This window comes from Panthera tigris, chromosome X (genome assembly GCF_018350195.1).
Source record: "Panthera tigris isolate Pti1 chromosome X, P.tigris_Pti1_mat1.1, whole genome shotgun sequence".
Classification (NCBI taxonomy): domain Eukaryota; kingdom Metazoa; phylum Chordata; class Mammalia; order Carnivora; family Felidae; genus Panthera; species Panthera tigris.
In genome coordinates, this window is record NC_056677.1 from 121,626,173 (window position 1) to 121,644,143 (window position 17,971).

General features: G+C 43.5%; 1 protein-coding gene across 8 annotated transcripts in view; it reads left to right on the top strand.

Moving 5' to 3' along the window:
* The window catches only part of AFF2 (AF4/FMR2 family member 2), a 452,543-nt gene that overhangs the window by 276,473 nt on the left and 158,099 nt on the right, over nucleotides 1-17,971 (top strand). For all 8 annotated transcript variants that reach the window (XM_042973735.1, XM_042973737.1, XM_042973739.1 and 5 more), the window contains exon 4: nucleotides 5,979-6,023. In XM_042973735.1, the coding sequence (XP_042829669.1) occupies nucleotides 5,979-6,023 (45 nt within the window). The remainder of the gene's footprint in view (nucleotides 1-5,978; nucleotides 6,024-17,971) is intronic.

A 17,971-nucleotide genomic window follows, 5' to 3' on the forward strand; every position in this document is an offset into this window, starting at 1 on the left:
GCCCAGTGAATTAAGTACTCTTCACTTGAAATTCCATCTGCCATTAGGTACTCTGAGCTGATGATGGGCCTGTCTGCATATGCATTCCGCCCTCGCCCATACCTAATGTAATCAGTGAAGAGATGTCCTCATAATGAAGCACATCGCCCACCCTTCCCCCCTCCCCCCGCCCCCCGTGTCTCTCTGTCGTCTTACCCCCTCAAGTTCCATCTCCAGCCTCCTTTGCCGTCTTCAGGGAGAGCCAGCAGGTGGAGCAGCAGCCTGAGACTCCTTATACGTCGGGCCCCTCCACAGGATTTAATAATCAGTGACAAGCACAAGATGTCACGGGGACCAGTTTACAGGGTGACCAAACTGTCTCCTTAGTGGTCCCACGTCTCAAGGTGCTGACGCCTCGCCAAGGGCCTCAGCGGCAACTCGGAATAAAAGTTGGGGAGGGGGCTTACGACACGCCCACTATCAGGCTAAGGTATAGCTCAGCCTCACAACACTCCGAGAAATGCACGTTTTGCTTCCCTTATATAGATAGAGAAACAGAGGCTCGGAGAAGTTCAAGTATCTTGCCCAAGTTGACAAAGCAAATTAAGTATCAGAGCTGGGATTAACATCCAAGTCGGTCCACCTTCAAAGACCGTATTCTTTCCACTCCCCTTTGGTGCCCCCAGAAAATGTAGCAAATTATCTCGTTTATTTGCTCAAATAAATACAATGTGCTTGCGTCCTCTTCCTTTTTTAGTTCTAATTCCATGGAAGATTCTAGACAAAGGGTCATTTTTCGTACTTGGCGTGAAATGGCAAGGACATTCAATTCCTTTGATCTTCCTGTTCTACTTTTTGTTCCTTCCTTTCTTAGAGGGAATGGTGGCTATTAGCTCGTTTTGCGTGGGGTCTTTTGGCCATGTGACTCCCTTAAAAATTGGCCCGAAGCAGTATTTTAAAGTAAACTCCAACTCTTTGGACACCCAGGACTTTTGCTGTATTAGAAAGAAATTGGAAGATGAGCTGGCTGGCTGTACCATGTAACCGTTGTGAAATCTTTTTTGTTTTGATTAAAGTTATATTACCTGAGGACTTCTGTCTGCAGCTTATGTAATATTAACTGTTTCCGTTTAATCAGAGACTCATGAATACCAACTAGAGTAGGGACAGGTTAAGGTGAGGCAGGAAGCAAGGGACTGACGGATCCTGACGTGAAATGGGTTTGCAGTTTTCCAAATTGGAGAACTGGGACTCCCTGGATGAGGTGGGGAGAGAAAGGGATCCCCAGGCACATGCAAATTAAGAACTTCTGAGGCTGCTGCCCCTTGTTTTTACAAATGACCGGCCATGGGGATTCAAAATTTTTAACAGACGGGAGACTCATTTGGTAGTACAATATCATAACCTGCTTTTTCCTTTTATTAGTAGTGCCACGTCGCATCAATCAATCAGGGGGATAAATGTGGCAATTTGTTAATGAAAATACAAACGGAATTAGTTAGGCATCAGCCATCTCTGTCAGTCACGCATATTGTTCGGCTGGGCCGTTAGCGTGGTATTTGGTGTTACGGGAATCCAAGCATCCGCTGGCAATTAAGCTTGGGATTTTTGAGTTTTACTTTGTGAAGCCTTTGTCAAGGTGGAATACGCCCGGAATGGTGGGCTTTGATTGCCAGATATTGTGGGACGACAACCTCAGGGTGATTTTAGGGGGAAAAAAAAAGAAAAGAAAATGACCCTTCTTCTCTCGCAATCCCTTAATAATAATGCACTCAGAGGCACGCATTGAGCTCCCCCGGGTTAACCGTGTGATGATCACTATTCTTTTAATGTTTTACATTAATCTCCGTGTTTTCTATTAGTGCCAGCTACTGCTTATGTCTCTCAATGCCACAATCAGGGTATTTTTGATATGTTGTATTACCCTAATCGCCAAGAAGTATGCCCCAAACTGATTAATTCTAGAATGATTAAAACATCCTATGCAATTAATTCATTTATTGTTGCTGCAGTTAATTGAATATTTGATGATTTAAAGGCACCCTGATTATCTCCTAAGATTATGTGTTTATCACCAGGCAGATGATGCGTGCATGGTCTCTCTGTGGCCGCATGGGGTGGCAGGCGGTACCATCACGTGCAGAGAGGGCAGGCACTTGCGAGGGCTCTCAGTCAACTCGCCACCTGCCCGCCGTGAGCCTGCCTTGCCTGGCCCTCAGAGGACAGCATCGGTGCCCCACATGAGAGGGTCGTCGGGGGCCAGGCGGGAGAGCACAGGCCCCCCGATGCGGCGCGCAGCCTGCTGTCTGCTCTGGGAGGAGGGGGCGGAGAGGGGGACGTGAAGGACGCTGCGGCTCTGAGTGGCTAACTTGCACTTTGTGGACTATCTGAATACTCAAGAGTGGATTGAAAGCAAAGAGAAGGTGGCTCGGGAATTGAGCAGTTCTAATCCCGCTGTCACCACTAGTGTTAGTCTCCTTTGCCACCTGTCTGAGTGACTCCTCCAGAAGTACTGAGAGTGGGGTGTGTGTGTGTGTGTGTGTGTGTGTGTGTGTGTGTGTGTGCGTGCGAGAGAGAAAGAGAAGTGGGGGAGAGTGGCACTGGGCAAAATTTCGGGGCCGAGCCCCAGCCTCAGTGCAGCTGTCTTCAGTGTGCAGAGTGACCCCGGCGCGCAGCTCTGCAGGGGGCTCAGAGACTGAAGTGGCCTCAGGTGATCCCTGGCCTCCCACTCCCATGTGGAGTGAGGACTACGGCGGGGACCTCGGCGGCTGGGAGCTCCTGTCGGACATGGCTCTGTCCGCGAACCCGGTAGGTACCCCTCTCCCCGACACCTAAGCCCAACCTCCCGTTCCATGTTGTCTGTTCCCCGTGTAAATGTTTGTCTCCCCAATTTGCGTGGAGTCTGGAAGCCAGAAATTATGTTGTCTTCGGCGTCTTCAAACCCTCCCCCTTGGCACCATCCTGAGCACAGTGTGAGCTCAGTCAGGATTTGTTGTCTAAAGAAAGAAATGCGAGAGCTGATGAATAGGCGGTCGGCGGTGAATGCGATCCCATTACCCGTGTCACGACTACCTTACAATGTATGTCCCAGTGGGTTTCTAATTGTTTGTTTTGCCGTCCCATCTAGACGTTTAACTCCGAGAGAAAGAGGCCAAGTCTCATAGCTCTTTGTATCACCAACCCCCCCATGCCTAGCACTATTCTAGGCGCAGAGGAAATGCTCGCTGGTGAATTCAAAAGCACGGGCAGGGGGAAAAGCATTTGCCTCTCAGATGTAGTTGCCCGGCGGTGACAACAGCTGTGGGACAGGGCTAGACGAGTCTGCGGGACTAGGGACTCCGTGCCAGTGCTGGATTCCACTACTTTCTGAAACAGAAAAGCAATCGGCGCACTCGCTGTGGATGCATACTTCTTTCACTGCCCTTGTCTGTAGAGTCCTTCCCAATCCTGAGTGCCAGGCACCCCAAGAAGTCATTATTAGATTTGCTGCAAAGCCCCAGAGTCGACAACTCTTTCTATGTTGACACCACTTCCCCCATAAGGAAACGGATGTTTATAATACCAGGTGTGGGAATGATATGTGCAGTTGGCAAGAGTGAGTCAGGTGTTGCCTCGAAGAGACGAGAAGACTAGACTTTGTAATGAAGCAGTAAGAAGAACAACAGAAACCCTGTGAGATTCGAAAGGAGCAGTGTTATTATTCTGGTGATTTTATTTTATTCTACTTTATTGTACAGTTGGGAAAACTGGAACTCAGAGGGGCCCTACCCAAGTGGTAGAGGCCAAAACTCCCACCCAGCTCTTCATAGACCCACAGGCAAGTGTCTGTGCTGCCTGCATGTTGCTGATATTTGTTTCTCTGTAGTTTAGAAATTAATCTTATGGGGATTTTTTGGCGGGGGGTTGGGGGGTGGGGGGAAGAGAGCCAAGCCCTCTTTATGAGAGCGGGACATACATGTTGAGCCCAGATGGCACACACTAATATGAGGCAACAGTGATAATGAAGCTCTAATTGTGCTATAATCATGTTGACCTTTGTCAGAGGTTATTTGTTAGAAGTTCAAGGATTGCCTTGGAAGATACAGTTGCTGGAGCACTGAGCAATGGAATGAGGTCGTATTTGCTGTTAAGATTAATCACTTGAGCTCTGGAATCCTGTAGTATGTTAGACCAACATCACCCAGTCTGTGTTCTACAAGCACTCATTCTATGGGATGGTGGTAATCGTTGATCGGGAAACAACAATCACGAAAATTAAAAACCCAAGAATTCAATGATCAAGAAAGTTGGGAAAGTGTTGCATTAAACCAGTTAGACAGGTGTCTCAGAGCCTTTAATTTGCATGGTGGATTTGCTCGTGGGGGGGTGGATTGCAGCATTTCCCACACTTATTTGGACACGGACACTTTCATTTTGCACACCTAGTGTCTGTGGGATGGTGTCTGTGGCACTTACTGCAGTCACGGTGGTACGTTAACTCTGTGATTCCTCATATCCCCCTTCCTCCTGAGTCTACGAACTCCATGAGGGAGGCAACTGTCTCTCCTCTTACTTTTCATAAGCCTAGAGGCACAGTCCCTGGCCCTCAAAACTTTGTGTTGCGTGAATGAATGAATGAACCGTCCTGGGCCAACCTACCCGTGGTTCCCTGTTGGAAACCCATATCGAAGGTCCTTTAGAAAGTGTGCCTGGCCCACTTTTTCAGTCTTTCCTTCTACTGTTCTCTCTACCCGGTACTAGAATAGCATTGTTCTGAGAAGGGTAACTGAATAATTTGCGCTCCAAACTGGGACTTTGGTCAGGGCGAACGGAGACACTGGCGATAATTCCTCCAGCGTTACAGGTGTAACATCCCAGATGACGGACGGCCCCCTCATTATTGGTGACTCTTTCTCAGCCTGCCTCCCCCGGTAGGGATTTCATGCTCCTTTACTGATGGTCATAGCATGTATTTTTATAAGGTCGAGGGACACTGGAGCCATATATTTTCCATTTTCCCCAAATACGGGTGTGCTCATACTTCAGTCTTTCGGACTAACTATGGGGCTGTCACTTAACTGCCCTTGCAAGAGGTCGGGACATATAGCCTCTGTGGAAGTGCCGCCTTTCCAGGGCTGACCTTTCACCTTCAAGGCAGTGAATTAAAGCGACCAGATGTTCTCCTCACCAGAACTGGAGGGAAGTGGAAGGTGACAAATGGTGAAGGTGTGAAAGAGAGAGGGATGTTGGGGGGTGGGTGGTGCTGTAACTCACACGAGTGACGTCATGCCTGGCAGGCCTTTCCCCGGGGGGTTGTCCCGTGCCCAAGTCCCCCGTCAGGCACTGCTTTACAGCTGGTGTCTCACTTTGGTGTCGGGCTTCTTGCTTTCACTGATTATGGAGATCGGGAAGATGTCACGCTTGGAAAGACGGCTCACTGGATTCGCTTTGTATGTTTGTGAGATTCTTTCTCTCCGAGTGCCAAGGCAAGCGTGCGGTCTACACGGGAGTTTGAACCTTAGTGTTTTGGAGAAGAATTGTAGGCGTCCGGTTGGACCCCGAAATTAAAAGAGAACTTAATCATACAGGTGTTTCCTATAAGCCTCATCTTTAAAAATGTGTAATTATGAATAATATATTAAACTCTGTCAGTGGGTCAGATAGGCCTTAAAGATGGGGAAGCCGAGCCCCTTCTTTGGATAGATGAGCAAAGTAAAGCCTGGATGCACCGGGGGAGGAGAGGCCAGCGTCCCACAGAAAATCAGTGACAGAACGAGTCACCCTTTCTACAGTCTTTCTGCACCTTCCACTGTGGTCTGACTGCTTCGTGAAAGTAAAACAAAATTGGCCCCTAGCAGATACTGTCTGCTTTGTACTAACTAGGGGAAAAACCCACATCGATAGCTGTATTTGCTTTCTTTACTGTTTTTCCTGCGCTGTAAAATATTGTACAACGAGCTTCTCTGAGAAGAGCTAGATCGTGCTTAAGGTTTGTTTGTTTGTTTTTTATTTTATTTTAGGTAAGCCTTCCCAGCGATCCAAGCTGTGTTGAAGAAATCTTACGGGTGAGTTTAAACCTTTATTTCTGTGCCTTTTAATAATGAAGCAATGTATCTGCTTAACTAATTACTTCACTGTTTCGGGGGGGGGGGGATATCCTGATGGAGAAGTCTCATTTTCCACTTTGAAGACCCCTCTGCTCCCATCTCCTGGCTCAGTTCTCCCCTGTCACCTGTCCCCCAGCTCCAGCCAAGCTAGTCTTGTTGTCTCACCAAGCTTCTGTTTCATTCTCGTGCCTTTCTGGCTCTTTCTTTTGAGACTCCCCACCTTCTTCAGGAAACTCCCCCTGTTCAGGCAGCCTTCTCTCACTCTGGGCGTTCTGCTCTCTGGGACCTCCAGTCTCAACTTCACTGCCGCTTCCGGCTCCTTTGTGGGTGGAACATGGTTATGGGGCTTGTGACCTACGATGAGGGGGCAAGATGCCAGAGTGGGGAGTGAAGGCAGGTTGTAGGAAATGTTACTAATGGGGGGATGTGGGCATAAGGATGGCATGGAGGCAGCACAAAGTTGCAAAAGGTGGCAGTGACCCCTCTCAAAGTAGATGATTAAACCAGAGGAAACCCCAGAGCCCAGCCCGCAAACCGCGTCTCCTGTCTCTGGCTGTTAGCATCCTAAGAACTGCAGTCGTGACCGTGAGTTCCAGGGCCGGCTCTACTGTTTGTCACTCTGTGATTTGGACAGAGAACTTCATCTTTCTCAGTCTCCATTCCTCGTCTGTGAAAGAGGATAATAATACCTGCCCTGATTCCTTTATAAGCTGCCAAGTGGTATATAAGTGCTCGTTATTATGATAAATGATGATCCATGTGGCCATGAGAAAACCACGCAGGCCTTCCGCTGAGGAAAGACAACAATCCGTGTGCCGTTGAAAATTCCGCACGTCCTTTCCTCATTTTCCAAAGTGAGGATGTCGCCCCCAACTCTCCCTGAGACTCCCCGTGGTAAGTGCCTTCTCGTCAGCCCGGTGGTCCAAGCCAACGCTGTGACGGTACAGCCGAAGGAGTAATAAAGAGGAGAAAGCTGTTGATCATCACGTTCACCGACCACCTGATTTCACCTGTTGTGGATATTTGCGTACTCTTTTCAGCCCAAGAGCATTGCCACTGGCTTATTAAAGATGCGAGTCCTATTACTCCCATCAGAGATGAGACTGCTCTTGAGAAATCTACGCTTGCTCCTTTCATCGGGCGGACACGGGTCAGATACGGCAAATCTTTGCCCTCCTTAGAAGAAAGGTAACACAGCAAGCAACCTCTCTTCCTTGAGTCTCTACGGCAGTCGTGCTCTGCCAGCTGAAGTCAGGGGTCTTTTCTGAACTCCCGAAGGGATGTCGGACTCATTTCAACATCGCTGCCTAGTTTGCCGCAGGTGGAATCTCTCCTTAGGAGCAGCCCGGCCCCGGTGCCTGCGTGGCCCACACGGTGCCTGAGCGAGGGGAGTGGGGTGAACGAACACCTGGCAGAGGCTGGAGGAGCCGCTTAGAGAAAACAACGGAATGTCGCTTAAACATGGAAAGAAAAGAAGCAGGTTGCCTTAATAAGCTCATAAAAGATAGCACCCTTTGAGAAAGTAACAAAAGTCCTTCTGTTCTTGAGAGAGAATCTAGGGAAACGTCTTTTTTTTTTTTTCTGAAGGGCTATAGATTGTATAGAATTCTGGTTTTTTTTTTCCAACGGCACCATGAATGAGAGGGCTTTCCTTTATTGACGAATGGCATGTTTCATCACCCATGCTTAGAATAAAAATAAGCGTTTTGAAGTTCGTGTCCCAAATTTCATGACCAATTCTTCAATTTGTACAGACCACGCTATGTGGCACAACAGAGTGCTGGCTGGCCATTTTTGTTGTCGTAGGTTCGTGTTCCTGTTTGAGACACTCTGTGTCCCCTTGCTGTCCATCCGCCTCCTTCTCGGGGGGCACCTTTTTCTCTTCTCTTTCTTTCTCTTTCTCTTTCTCTTTCTCTTTCTCTTTCTCTTTCTCTTTCTCTTTCTCTTTCTCTTTCTCTCCCCGACACCCCGAGCGCTTTTCAGACAAGCTGAGCCAAGCGCAAGGTCATGTTCTCCCTCACTGAGGTCCAGCCGTGTGGATGAAGGGGACACAGGAGTAGGAAGAGCTGTTCCATCACTCTCTAGCTGTGTGGCTTTTCGATCTCTTCATGTAGTAACCGGGGGGGGGGGGGGGGGGCGGGGAATTACTCACCCTCCCACCCCACCACCCACCTGCAGTGAGAGAATCTTTCAAGTGTGCACACGGTTTGCTCTCCCAACTGCCCCACCTCACTGATGCCCCCTTTTTGCCCTCTGTAGCCCGACAGACTTCTTTTATTAACCACCTAGAACACAGCTGGCCTCTCTCAGGCCCTCCATCCCCAGGCAGTGGAAATACCTTTCCCTAATGCATTTTCTTAGAGCCTCCTTTTCCAAAACGCCGTTTCAAATTCAAACCAGTTGGCTTCCTTTGAAAGTTCCTCTAACCATTTCTCTGATAATGGCCTCGGCTCTCCTTTATACCGATGTCTTCCACTTCTCTTTCTTTGTGCGCCTGGCTCTATGCTGTCCTGTAGGCCACCTCCTCGGGTCTTCCAGGGCTGACTCGACCGGATGGGATGACTTCAGGTTTCCATAGCACATGACTGCCTTTGAAAGCACTTGAACCCCATTATCTTATTTTGATTATAGGAAACGTGGTGCAGTCCCTTATTATTTCGGGAAATTGAGGCCCGGAGAGGTTACAAATGATCTGTAGCAAGGGTGAAGCCAGTGTACGGCAGAAAGCAGAAATAGAACCTGGTCTTTGTTTTGCACTTCACCAAACCGTCAACTGCCCCATCACAGACCTACGGGGAGAATCTCTGGATTAAAAAAACAAAAAAACAAAAAAACTGCCCCAGATGCTGGCTGAGTTAGTTCTAGCAACTTTAAGAATATCAACAAACCAGTGTAGCTGGAACAGGTCTCAGGAATTCATTCTCTCTTTCTACCATTGTTGAGATGTTCAAATCGCACTTCAAATAATAAAATAATAACAATAAAAACCCCTGCCACTAATACAAAATCATATCAATGTGCCACTTCTAGGCAGAGTACTTGAGCACATTAAGTCATGTAGTTTTCACAACAGTCCTGAAAGATTACATTATTAGTCACATTTTGCAGAACAGGAATGAGTAGAACCTATCCGTTCATTCTGTTCCTATTGACGTACCTGAATCCATTCTGATTTCACGAGCCCCCGGCTCCTTTGTGATTAACGTGGTGATGGCATCGGCCACCGATTCATTTCAGCTTCTGCTCGTTCCGTAAGTTGTGCAAATTCAATTATGCCAAAATAATTTTATGTAGTTTTTCAAACAGACCAGAATTCACCAGCCGACAGCACCTTTCCTCCAACCACCCTCCTCCCGCAAAACAAGCCGTATAAATTCACTTGTCTTTGCTCCTTGACAAGTATATCATTGTGTATTATAAATTTTATAAATCAGAAACGTAAAGGCAACAACCTGTGCCGCACAGCCCAGACCGCGTCCCTGCTTCCGTCAGCATGCCATTTTCTCTTTAGAATCAAGCTACCCTCGAGTCCAAACAGAAATGAAAAAGAACAATAACTCTGGCCCTGATGGTGGTGTTTTGCAGTTACAATTCATCTATCATATGAGGGACTCCTAAGCTGCTCATATGTAATAATACGGGCAGCGGTAGCGGCTTCTTTTCTGGGCTCTGCGGGGTTTGGTGGGTCCTAGAGTAATCATTTCTGGAAGAGTTAAGCCGAGGAGAGCAGCATGCACTAAATGCTAGCCAAGGATGGATGTTCAATGATTATTTGTTTTGCAGTAGCGTGATTTATTTGTTCCTTGCGAGAATTTACTTAAAAATATCAACAAACTATCAATTAAGTCCTTTCTCGAGTCAAAAACGCAGATAGTGCGCTTCTCTTAGATTTGACGCTGAACAGATTGTGTTTCCTAGCAAAGTACCTTCAGTAGTGGATAATTTCATAGTCTAACATCTGTAAGGGTAATTCACTGTTTATGACGAATGCTGAATTTGCTAGCTAAGATTTAGGGAACTTGATTTGATAAACTGTATCATCTTACAGATTTCTCCCTGCCATATGGATCAGGTTGGTAAACACCGACACGGGTACCTCTTTGGATTACGGCATGATCTGTGTTTACAGCATTCTAAATTATGGCAATTCCACGTATTAGGCCTGTGTTTAAGTGTACAGTTTCAGCATGGAAAGATCTGACCAAATAATTACAGGATGACCGTGTACAGCACTTGCTAGTTTTTGCTTTGAAAGGGGAAACAAATGAAGAAGCCCATCTTAAGAATGAGAAAGAAATGGACCAGGGAGCAAAATTGGTCAATTATGTCTGAAAGGAAATTTGATTGTATTATCATAACTATGCACCATAATCAAGCACCTTTCAGTAGAATTTCTTTGATAAATTTAACCAATAATTAGGCAATTGATTTTATATCCTGTCAAATTAATGTATAAATAATGTTCAAATTGGCATCATGCAAACTACTTTCTGTATAGCTGCCTTAAATACTAATCCTTCCAGAATGTTTCAAAAGGCATCCATCCTATTCTGGTGTGGACTTTTAAAATTATAGTTTCTTGCAATAGTAATGTAGTGTTCCACCCAAGAAAGACAACAATTGCTAAATGTGATTTAGACTATAATTAATGTTAACCTCAACGGAGTCAAATAAATGAACTAACTAATGATCACACCCTCTGCTATTCTGATGACTAGCTCTTACCTAATGACATTGGGAAATATGTAAATTTGTCAGCAGGTGAAAATGCCCTTGACTGGGTAAATTATGTGGAGTATTACCTTTTCTGAAGCTAATTCAAAGCACTAATGGACTTAATGCATAGCATGCATATGTGAGGTGAGCTCTGTGTGGGAGCAAATTCTCAAACACAAACCAACCCAGAAGAAAGATGCTGAATTTAATTATAACAACTATTACGTGAACAGTGTAGGTAAAGCCATCCAGTGGGCTTCCACATGCTGCACTTAGAGCCTGTCAAGCAGTTTAAATATTTTCATGTGGAATCTGGGGGGTTGCAGCTAGTGTATGATGTGAATTTTAAATGATTATACAGACGTCATTGGGAAAATGAGTGTAACGTGAGTAACGAGGTGACTGGCCCAGGGAATCACGGGAACCTGTCAAACGTGGGACATGTCAGGGAGGAGATGATGTCAAATGCCAGTAACTTAGCAACTCAGCATTTAGCTGTCCGGGGAGTGAGGAGCCCCTTTCAAATAACCGAATCAATATAGGAGTCCCTGTATATGTTAGGTTTGCTATAAAAATCAGTCTGTTTTCTGACAACCTGTTTCTTTTTGTGAATATGGTGATTTATTATTTTCTAGTGAATTGAATGAAAGCAGGTGAGAATTTAAGCCACGTGTAGAATTTACACCTGCTTTCTGTATCTTGGATGTACACAGAAGGTAATGAAACAGTGTATTGCTTTGCCAAAAAGCAGTCTAGGCTTATCTGAAAGAAGTAATAGCTTCCAACTGTTGTTTGAGAACCAGCCTTATTGTCCCGGCTGCGCTAGTCAGATCAGGCTGGCAAAAAAAAAAAAAAAAAAAAAAAGGCAGGCCGGGAGGTTAGCCATTGCATTTGCATCTGTGTAGAGGTACAACCAGTGTCTCTGGAAAATACGTTGAGAATGTAGTTTTGGAGCCTCTTCGAATCAATTTGGGGGACACCTTCCAGTTTGGGAGCGAAAGAGTAGAGCAAGGCTTGCACCTCCTCCTGTTAAGCACCAACGGCACTGTGGACAATGAGAAAAAGAAATGTACACTCAATAACAAGACCTACATAAGCCTAAGTCACAACTTATTTTGTGAAGGTAAAACAGGGAAGAATCCAAAGGATGGTTCCCATGGTCATGAACCTGGAGCATAGCTGATGAAGCACCGCCTTTTAGGATAAATAGCACACCATCAAAAGCAAAACCAATGTGGGAATGATGGGGATGGGTGTGAAGGTTTGTAACGGAAGCTCCCGTGGACCAAGTCTGGAACATACCTATCTTGAAAAGTGGGAAAGGCAGGCTTGAATGAGAAGTTACATAACCAATGCACGTTGGTGGGAAGCACTTTGTTGCTGAAGCAAGTCAGAGGAGTGAGATGCTGCTTTGTGAGCGGGCTGTAGGCCTGATGTCTCTCGATAAGACAGAAGTAAAGGCCAAAGCACCTGATCACACACACTGGGACTGAGAGGAGAATCCCTGCTAGTCTGGGATTGAGCCATAGGCCTCATTGCCCCCAAAACATCCTGCAAACAACTGGTCCAAGAACTCTTCTCACCAAAAAAAATTAGTAATAATAAAAAAAAGGAACCACCATATGCAAAAATACCAAAAAAAAAAAAAAAAAGAAGAGAAAAATGAACAAAATAATGTTGCTAGGGAACAAATTAAAACTATGACCAACACAGTGGCGTGAATTGTTAAAAAATGAAGCAATTTTATCTAAAAAAAAAAAAGAGTCCAAGCAGTGACACAAGAGCTTAAAGATGCTGTTTTAAAAGTAGATAAATCAAGAGCTGCAAAGGAATGAATTATAGACAGAAAATTATTACAATTAGCACATTTAAGTTCTGGGGTTTTTTTCTGAAATAAAGGAGTAACAGCGATAGATGATTAGTTAGTTAACTTCACCAAGAAAAAGGAAAAAAAACCCACAAATATGTAAAGGAAGGAAAAATGAAGAGTGATAACTTTTCAGATACAGAGAAAATTAAAATAATTGTTAGTGGAAATTTACTAACCTCTGTGAAAGTAAATATAAGCATCTAGATGAGATGGACAATTTTTCTACTGAAATATAATTGACTGAAACTGCCTCCAGAAGAGAGAGAATCTAAATAGTATTATCACCATCAATGAAATGAAGATGAGTCTCACTCATTAATATAATCATCAGTCCCAGACAAGGTTTCACAGGAAAATTAATCCAAACCACGAAGGAACAATATAACTCAATGGTTTCAGAACATAGAAAGAAAATATTGCCAAGTATTTTTTCAAATTTTTTTAATGTTTTTATTTATTTTTGAGACAGAGAGACAGAGCATGAGCAGGGGAGGGGAAGAGAGAGAGGGAGACACAGAATCCGAAGCGGGCTCCGGGCTCCGAGCTGTCGGCACAGAGCCCGATGCGGGGCTCGAACTCAAGGAGTGTGAGATCATGACCTGAGCTGAAGTCGGACGCTTAACCGACTGAGCCACCCAGGTGCCCCTGCAAAGTATTTTTTTTTAGAAAAGCCAAGCTAGCACATAATATTGATGCCAAAATCTGGCAAAAACAGCATACAGAAAAGAAAATTACAGAATAACATCACTTGTGAATATTGATGCAGATTTCCTCAATGAAATATGAATGGAATCAGACGGAACTTTAAAGGATGTGCACCATGACCAGGTAGCTTTTTTTCCAGGAAAGTAAAGCTGGTTCAATATTAAGAAATCCATGAATGCAATGCTAAACAATACTTGACAAAACACTTACACTAGATAAAATAGAAATAGGTGGAAACATCCTTAATGTGATAAAAATATAACCATCTCAACCCAAAAGCTAGTGTAACGTTTCACATAGAAGCTCTAAAAGCATTCTCATTGTAGTTGAGAAAAAAGACTAAATGTTCTTTATCACCATTATTATTTAATATTGTCCTGGAGGTTAGCCAAGGCAATTAAACAAGCTAAAGAAATAAGAGGCATTAAAATAGGAGAGAATGTGTAGCATGACTATTATTTTTAGGTTATATATATATTGTTTTCCTGAAATCCCCAAAAGAATTAACCAAAAGCACTATTACAGACAATGTAACAATTCAGCAATATTTCAGTGTGCAAAATAAATATATAGAAACAGTCTTTACATGTAAGCAACCAACTGTAAGATATAATGGGCCAACAGACTCCATTTATATCTTGTGAATTCATTTAACAAGAAATGTGCCAGAAGCTATATGAATACACTAAGTCACTATGAGAGACACCAAAGAACATTTAAAGAAATGGAAAGGCATATTCTTCTTGGGTTCGAAGACGATATCACAAACATTTCTATTCTCCTCAAGTTAATCTTGGCTTCTGACCCCACACCACACAACAATGTGGTTTCCGGATGCATTAAAGGTTAAAAACAAAACCAGAAAATGCTTGAAGTAAATGTGGGAGAATTTGATAATTTTTTATTTCCAGCCCAGGTCTCCTGATGAGCCAGCCCGTGCTGGTTGGAGGTAGTCAAGGGAACATTGAGAGGTTTGAGGAGATTGGAGAAGGTTTGAAATGGTCACGGAAAGGGAGAGAGGGGGCTACCCAAGGGATGCTATTAGTAAGATTATGAGATAGTGTCAAGGTTCCAATCTGTAGATTGTGTAAATTTCTCCAGCAGTGCTTACTTAGCTCGTTACCCAGAGACCACTGACCGATGGGTCAAGGGCAGTCTGGAGGCCCCAGAGGTGAAATAAATTGTCCCAAAGCACATAATCGTACAGCCACCAAGAGGATGAAACAGGATTGGAACTCAGGTTGACCTGGATTGAATGTAGACACTAATAACAACGTCAAATGCTCACACAGCAGTTGTTTGTACCTAGCCCTTTTCTAAGGATTTTACATATAGTAAGTCATGTAGTCACCCTGCTGATGCCAGGAAGCAAGTGCTGTTAGCATCCCCACCGATACAGATAATGAAATGGAAGAACTTTGAGCTTGAGTGACTTTCCAAGTTCAACAGTTAGCCAGTGGCAGAAGCAAGATCTCAACCCAGGCAGCCTGGCTTCAGAGTCCATGCTGTTAACCATTATGCATTCTGTCTTTCACCATGAGGATACAGGGCTGAAGAAAGAGGTTTTAAGTTATCACTACAGGCCTCAGCTCCTAACCCAGCGGAGAGTGATGAGGCTAGGCGAGATTGCTAATAATACCATGTGTCAGAATCAAGAAATCAAGCCTACCGGATGGACCAGATCCAAAAAAACGAAGTTTCATGGTGGCATATCAATATGGTAATGCACTCGAGTCCACCAATGTTTAGATAAGAAAAAGCTTAGCGGTAACATGTATTACTGCTCAAAAATGGTCTTGTGCAAGTATCTAGAGCAGGGTTCGGCAAACTTTTCCTGTGAAGGGTGAGATTGTAAGTATATTTGGCTTTTTAGGCCTTTTGGTCTCTGTCTCAATGGCTCAACTCTGTTGTTCTAGCATGTCCATAGACAGTGTGTAAAAATAATGCTTGTGACTGTGTTCTAATAAAACTTTATTTACAAAAACAGGCAGTGGAGCAGAATTAGCCTGTGAGAGCTAATTTGCCAAACCCTGATCTAGAACTCCTAGAACTAAGAAAGGGATAGATCTACTCTGCTCAGTTCTACTTAGACCACACTTGGCATGTGGTATGGATTTCTGGCTAGCACATTTTTTTGAAAAATTACATTCAGTAAAATTTACCTTGTTTTTTGTTGCATTCCTATGAATTTTAACGAATGTATAGATTCCTGTAACCACCACCTTTAATGGAATACAAAACAATTCCAATTTTCCAAAGAATTCCTTTATATTCCCCTTCTGCAGTGGCTCTCCTCCCTACCCTCACCCCCTAGCAACCACTGATCTGTTGTCTGTCCCTACATCGTGTTGCCTTTCCCAGAACACCATATATAAACAGAATCATATAGTATGTAATCTTGCCATAGTGATTCTCTCACTCAGCATATGCCTTTGAAATTCATTCAGGTTGTTGTGTTTAGAAATCATTCATTCCTTTCTATTCCTGAGTAATATTCCGTTACATGGATCCTTCACAATTTGTTTATCCATTCATCCATTAAAGAACATTTGGGTTGTTTCTAGCTCTTTGATGATTATAAATAATGTTGCTGTTAATAATCATGTACAGATTTTTGTGTGATCGTATGTCTTTATTTGTCTTGGATAAGTACCTAGGAGTTGGGTTGCTGTGGGTCAAGTGTATGTTTAACTTTAAAAAGGGCTGAATTGTTTTCCAGAGTGGTGTACTATTTTGCATTCACACCAGCAATTTTTTTATTTAAGCCTTTTTAATAAGTATGTAATGGCATGGGTGCCTGGATAGCTCAGTCGGTTAAGCGTCTGACTTCAGCTCGGGTCATGATCTTGCAGTCCATGAGGTCAAGCCCCACGTCTGGCTCTGTGCTGACAGTTCAGATCCTGGAACCTGCTTTGGATTCTGTGTCTCCCTCTCTGCCCCTTCTCCACTCGTGCTCTGTCTCTCTGTCTCTGTCTCTCTCTCTCTCTCAAAAGTAAATTATAAAAAAACATTAAAAAATGAAAAAAATAAGTATGTAGTGGTATATCATTGTAGTTTTAAACTGCATTTCCCAAATGACTGATGATGTTGAGCATCTTTTCATGTGCTTATTTTCATTTTTCTCTGTCTTCTTTGATGAATTGTCCACTCAAATATGTTGCCCATTTTAAAAATCAGATTGTTACCTTATTGTTGAATTTTCAAGGTTCTGTATATGCATTGGATATAAGTTTTTGGTCAGATATGTGCTTTACAAATATTTTCTTCCAGACTGTGGGTGGTCTTTTCATTTCCTTGATGGTGTCCTTCTAAGAGCAAAAGTTCTTAATTTGCTGACGTCAAATATATCAGTTTTTTTCTCTTAGGGATTATGATTTTGGTGTTGAGTCTAAGAACTTGTTGACTAACCCAGGATCATCAACATTTTCTCCCGTGTTTTGTTCTAAGAATTTTAGAGTTTTATGCTTTATATTTAGGTCTTTGATCTGCTTTGAATTAATTTTGGTATGTGTTGTGAGGTGTAGGTTGAAGCTTATGGCTCATTGTGCTCTAGCACCATTTGTTGAAGACTATCTTTCTCTATTGGATTGACTTCGCATTTTTGTAAAAAGTAGATTGACCTTATTTATGTGGTTCTATTTCTGTATTCTTTAGTCTTTTCCATTGGTCCATGTCCCTGGCCTTTACCCCAAACCATAATGTCTTGATTACGGTAGCTTTATAGCAAGTCTTAAAATTAGGATAATGCGAATCTTCCAACTTTGTTCTTTTTCTAAAATGATTTTGCTATTCTACTTTCCTTTTCTTTCCACATGAATTTACAGAGAATCCTGCTTGAGTGCTAGTTAGGGTGCGTTGTATCTATATAGTTGAATTTACCTTGGGGCATCTTTTCAGTCACGAACACGGTGTTCCAATACATTTATTTAGCTTGGCCACCCCATTTTTAGAGGGACGTTGATAATCTGTCATTCCATTTTGGGAAAGCACGCTACGGGGGAAATCCAGACCCCTAGAAAAACTACATGAACAAAGCCATTCATTACAACATCATTTGCAATAACAAAGAATGCTGCTATGTGTCCAACCGTAGATGGATAGTTAAGCAAATTCTGATTTCTACACTCAGAAAAATAACCAGTCATTAAAAAAGATGGCTTTGAGGATGATGCAGCGATATGGGGGGAAAAAATCAAAACCTTACAAAATACTGTTAAGCGAAATAACTAGACTGTAACATTTTATGTACTTACTTTTTATAGCTATGTAAAGATATGATTAAAAAGAAACTAAAGGAAAATACGCTGAAATAATAAGTTTATTTTGTTAGAGTGACAGGATTATGGGTGGGGTTTTTTTTTTCCTTTTCTAACTTCTGTCAATCTCTAAAATTTATGTGTGTTCCATAACAAATCTTAAGAGGTACGCTGCTGAACTGAAATGCATTTAGCAAAGGGTAGGCAGAATAGTGAGTGCATTCAGAATCAGAATGGCCGAAGAGCCAGGCTAACCGAAAGAAGATTGACCTAGAAGAGGAAACAGGCCACAGCTGCCTGAGGGACTTCCAGTGTGGGAGCGAGGCTCAAGGGTGGATTTAGGTGAGGAGGCCTCAAAT